This window comes from Glycine max, chromosome 14 (genome assembly GCF_000004515.6).
Source record: "Glycine max cultivar Williams 82 chromosome 14, Glycine_max_v4.0, whole genome shotgun sequence".
Classification (NCBI taxonomy): domain Eukaryota; kingdom Viridiplantae; phylum Streptophyta; class Magnoliopsida; order Fabales; family Fabaceae; genus Glycine; species Glycine max.
This window is the reverse complement of record NC_038250.2, coordinates 44,579,191-44,584,387: the sequence shown is the minus strand read 5'-3', so window position 1 is coordinate 44,584,387 and position 5,197 is coordinate 44,579,191. Positions and strand designations below refer to the sequence as shown.

Below are 5,197 nucleotides of genomic sequence, written 5' to 3'. Positions count from 1 at the left end.
TTCAGGCTGAATCAGGCACCAAAGAATCACCAAAGAACTCCTTTCATTATTTGCAGGTGTGTTTATTGTTTCTAGTAATAGTTTAAAATATGTTTTTGAAATTCCACAAATCACAAACATGTATGATGCCTGAAAACATGTATTCGTTTAATGCCTTCATATTCATGCCGTGTAATTGTTCTTTTGAGCTGTCTGGTATGATGTTTATTATGTCTTTTTGTGCCAATATCATACAATTACGAGAGTACCATAGGTACTATAGGAACAAGTATAAATTAACCCCAATTGTGGTTGAATTTGAGGATGGTATTGTGGACCAGCTACACCCCATAACTTAAGTACATGTATGCTGCACCTCTTGGAAGAGGTGTCAACATTTACCCTTCCTTTGTTGTTTTTTTGCAAGGCAAAAATCAAATATATTATGTATAAAATTCAGTACTAGGTGTACTGAAATATTCTACAATAAATCTCTTCATCTCCGCCTTTTTATGTCCTTACCCGACCACCCCCAGAACATGTATTGCAAGGTGTTCAAATTTCTCGAGTCCCGTTGCATGCACACCATGTCATTGACCGCTGGAAGATGGCTAATGGAGTTGTCGTTCATGAGACAACCTGGTGTTGACCTCCACATGCAACTGCTACATATGGATGGTGTAGTCCCTGGTGTAGTCCTTCTCTGCACATTTTAACGAAGACCAAGTGTGGAACAAGGTATCATCGATAACCTTTTCAGGATCAAACGGCTGGTTCTTGAAAATCATAGCATTTCTATGATGCCAGACGAAGAAGGATAGAGATAACCACAGAAATTTCCATCTGTTGTTTATACTAGCTTTGTTGTTCCATTGAGTGAATTGCAAAAAGTGGTTCTTTGGGTCTGTGCAAAAAGGACCCACTCTATTAACCCATCTCAAAGGCTCCCACCAAAGTCTCCTTGTCATTGTACAGTTGCAAATAAGATGTATGTGACCAGAATGAATCTCCTCTACAAAGTCAGTTGCCATTTGTATTTCATAGTCAAAAAATTCCCTTCTCCAAGATAACTTCCATTCCCATCTGCCGTCCACAAATTCTCCCATAGAATTAATTAGAGAATTCTGCTGTTTACTTATTACATATAATTGGGGATACTTTCGTTGGATATTACAGTTGTCCTGCAGCCATAAATCGTTCCGCAAACTAATATTGGACCCCGTACCCACCCTCCACTTTAAATTATCATTAAAGCAGTTATTGTGTTGCTGCTGAAAGATACTCTTTAAATCCTGCCACCATTAGGAAGTGAAATTTCTTCTACCACCAGAAATTAGCTACTTTGACATAGATTATTTTTCCCAAATTCACTTGATTTGATTTTATAAATGTTTAAAAAATGATGTTGAATTTCAATTGCACCACTTTCGTCATTAAATTTCGATGTTGTCGTTTGTGCAGTTTTTCTTGATTTTTTCTTATAAGCATTGGTAATAGAGGCCAACAAACTGAAAAATGCCGAATCCCTTGAAACAGCCATGCACCATTTTTCTTGTTAGCATTGCTGGTCCAACTAACTGCAATTGCTAATGTGTTTTCCACTGCAGCGTTTTGTACAAAAGGTGCAGTTCTGGTGTGTTTTCTACTGCAATTGGTGCTCTATGCTTGTGATGCATGTCAAGTAACCCCTAAGCCACTAACGTTTGACATAGAAGGTGTAACATGGATCGAAGTTGGATGAACGCATCACGTATAACTGAAGAGTACGAGAATGGTGTTGAAGAGTTTTTGCTGTTTGCTCAAAGTAAAGCGCAACCTATGTGGGGAAAATTTTTTTGTCCATGTGTGAAGTGTGGAAATGGGAGGCACCAAACAATTGATGACATAAGAACTCATCTTATTTGTGAGGGAATAATTCGTAGCTACACAAAGTGGATATGGCATGGGGAATCCCTCGATACAGCTGACATGTCACAGGCTGACGATGTTACTACAGACAACGGAAATCCTATAGAAGAAATGATTCGCGATCTTGGGCAAGAGGGGTTTGAAGAGGCACATGCAGCGTTGTATGACAACATAGAAGTTGATTCAAAAATGCCTTTGTATTCCGGCTGCATATCTTTCACAAAATTGTCAGCTGTGTTAGCTCTGGTTAACTTGAAGGCTCGATTTGGGTGGAGTGACAAGAGTTTTAGTGAGTTGCTGATGTTGTTGACAAACATCCTTCCTGCTGATAACGTCTTGCCAAAGAATCACTACCAAGCAAAGAAGATTTTATGTCCAGTTGGGATGCAGTACGAAAAAATTCATGCATGTTGTAATGACTGCATTTTGTACAGAGATGATTTTGCTGAACTAGATTACTGCCCTGTGTATGGGGTTTCTCGGTACAGACCGACCAACGGAGATTCTACTGTACTAGTCTCAGACGCCGACCACCGTCCAGCAAAGGTGTGTTGGTATCTCCCAATAATACCAAGGTTTAAGCGGTTGTTTGCTAATGGGGAAGATGCAAAGAACCTTATATGGCATGCAAATACCAGAAAATCAGATGGATTGATGCGACATCCTGCAGATAGCCCGCAATGGAAGGCAATTGATCGTCTGTATCCTGAATTTGGGGCCGAGCCTAGAAATTTAAGGCTTGGTCTTGCAACGGACGGAATGAACCCATTTGGAACCTTAACTACTAACCATAGCTCGTGGCCCGTTTTGCTGTTCATTTATAATCTCCCTCCGTGGTTGTGCATGAAGCGAAAGTATGTTATGCTGAGTATGATGATAGCTGGTCCAAGACAACCAGGTAATGATATTGACGTATATCTAAGACCGTTAATTGACGATTTGCGGAAATTGTGGGATGAAGGGGTTGATGTATGGGACGCAAATTTGCAGCATGCTTTCAAGTTGCGTGCAATGGTTTTTTGTACCATCAATGACTTTCCAGCCTACGGAAATTTAAGTGGATATAGTGTCAAAGGACATCACGCATGTCCTATATGTGAGCAGAATACTAGTTTCCGCCAACTTAAACATGGAAATAAGACTGTGTATACTAGGCATCGAAGATTTCTCAAACAGTATCATCCGTATCGACGCTTGAAGAAGGCATTCGATGGAAGTCAAGAACATGAAACCGTGCCAAATCCATTAACTGGCGATGAAGTATATCAGCGGGTCAAGGATGTCGTAAATATGTTCGGCAAGTCCCAAAAAAAACCATCATCCACTTCAAACATGTGGAAAAAGAAGTCTATTTTCTTTGATCTTCCGTACTGGTCCGATCATCATGTTAGGCATTGTATAGACGTCATGCATGTCGAGAAAAATGTTTGTGATTCTTTAATTGGGACCCTCCTAAACATTAAAGGCAAGACAAAGGATGGTTTCAAGTGTCGTCAAGACTTGGTTGACATGGGTATACGTCAAGTGTTGCATCCTATCTCAAAAGGTAACAGGACATATCTGCCCCCAGCCTGTTACACAATGTCAACAGCTGAAAAGAGAAGTTTTTGTGAATGCTTGCGTAATATCAAAGTCCCACAAGGCTACTCTTCAAACATCAAGAGTCTTGTGTCTGTGAATGAGCTTAAGTTGGTTGGCTTGAAATCACATGATTGTCATGTGTTAATGCAACAACTTTTGCCTGTTGCAATCCGCGGAACATTGCCTGAGAAGGTCCGTGTTGCAATCAGTCGCTTGTGTTTTAATGCTATATGTGCCAAGGTCATTGACCCTAAACAGTTGGATGCTTTGGAAGATGAGGTTGTCGTTGTCCTTTTTCAAATGGAGATGTTTTTCCCTCCTTCATTTTTTGACATTATGGTACACTTAGTTGTTCATCTGGTAAGGGAAATAAGGTGTTGTGGTCCTACGTATTTTAGATGGATGTATCCAGTTGAGCGGTACATGAAGGTCTTAAAGGGTTATACGAAGAATCGACATCGACCAGAGGCCTCAATAGTGGAAAGATACGTTGCTGAAGAATGCATTGAGTTTGCCTCACAGTACATTGACTCATTGAAACCTGTCGGTGTTCCTGCATCCCGGCATGACCAGCCAATAGCCGGCAAGGGTACTCGTGGATACAATGTTGTGACAATGACTAGACATGACGTGTCACAAGCACATTTGTATATATTAAACAACACAACAGAGGTGTTTCCGTACATAGAGGCTCACAAAAAACATGTTAGAGATAGTCACCCCAAAATGAACATGATGAGGGTATTGCAAGAGCACAACAAAACTTTCATAAATTGGTTTAGACAAACAATACTTGCTGATAAAAGTGTTTCCAGATGACTGACATTGTTAGCCATTGGCCCAAATTTGAATATCCCTACATGGAAGGGGTATGACATTAACAATTATTCATTCTACACAAAGTCCCGAGATGATAAAAGTTCGATACAAAACAGTGGGGTCTGTGTTGATGCTGATTCGGAGCACTTTTCCAGTACATCGGATAACAACCCCATTCGAGCATCCATGTCTTACTTTGGTGTCATTCAAGAAATATCCATGTCTTACTTTGGTGTCATTCAAGAAATTTGGGAGGTTGATTATACATCATTTAGAGTGCCTGTTTTTAAGTGAGATCCATTGGGATTTACTTTGGTAGACCTTAGTAAGGTGGCATATATAGACGAACCTTTCATTATGGCAGCACAAGCCAGACAAGTTTTCTATGTACAAGATCCATGTAATTCAAGTTTGTCTGTGGCTCTACAAGGAAGACCAAGTGGAATGAATTACCATAATGATGAGTCAACCCTTGACATTGGTCAAATGTCTGGTTTTTCAAAACAATTGCCTTCAATGAATGAAGCTGATGAAGCGGATGATGGACATGCAAATCGTGTAGATCATGATGAAGGTCTATGGGAAAACATCCCTACAGGCTGAGTGCGAAAGTAATGCTTTGTTTAATGTGTAAATATAATGATTATGTTAGTATTACGCCTTTGCTTTTGTTAATGTCTAAATGTAATCGTTAATATTAATTGTGTATTTTATTTACAGGATCATGGCCACAGATCCGACGTCTCCTCCACAGTCCGACGGTCAATCAGAGGCGACTTCCAAGAGGAGTAGAACAACGACACGGCTGAGAACATTGACATTAAGAACCGTGGATCAGCCCAGACCGGCTGTTTATGTGGATCCCGCTACCGGGAGAGCATCCGGACCGATGCGTGAAAAGTTCCACAGC

General features: G+C 40.4%; 1 protein-coding gene across 1 annotated transcript; it reads left to right on the top strand.

Annotated features, from left to right (window-relative positions):
• The first annotated feature begins 1,701 nt into the window (after positions 1-1,701).
• LOC106795911 (uncharacterized) lies at positions 1,702-4,581 on the top strand. The gene is made up of 2 exons (XM_041009063.1): positions 1,702-4,057; positions 4,301-4,581. The coding sequence occupies exons 1-2, from the start codon at positions 1,702-1,704 to the stop codon at positions 4,579-4,581; spliced, it is 2,637 nt and encodes an 878-aa protein (XP_040864997.1).
• Positions 4,582-5,197: the final 616 nt, after the last annotated feature.

Bases quoted from the DNA above. Each gene is read 5' to 3' on its own strand.
- LOC106795911 (XM_041009063.1), top strand. From the start codon at position 1,702: ATGGATCGAAGTTGGATGAACGCATCACGTATAACTGAAGAGTACGAG. The intron at 4,058-4,300 runs GTACTCGTGGAT...TGACATTGTTAG, and splicing joins CCAGCCAATAGCCGGCAAGG to CCATTGGCCCAAATTTGAAT.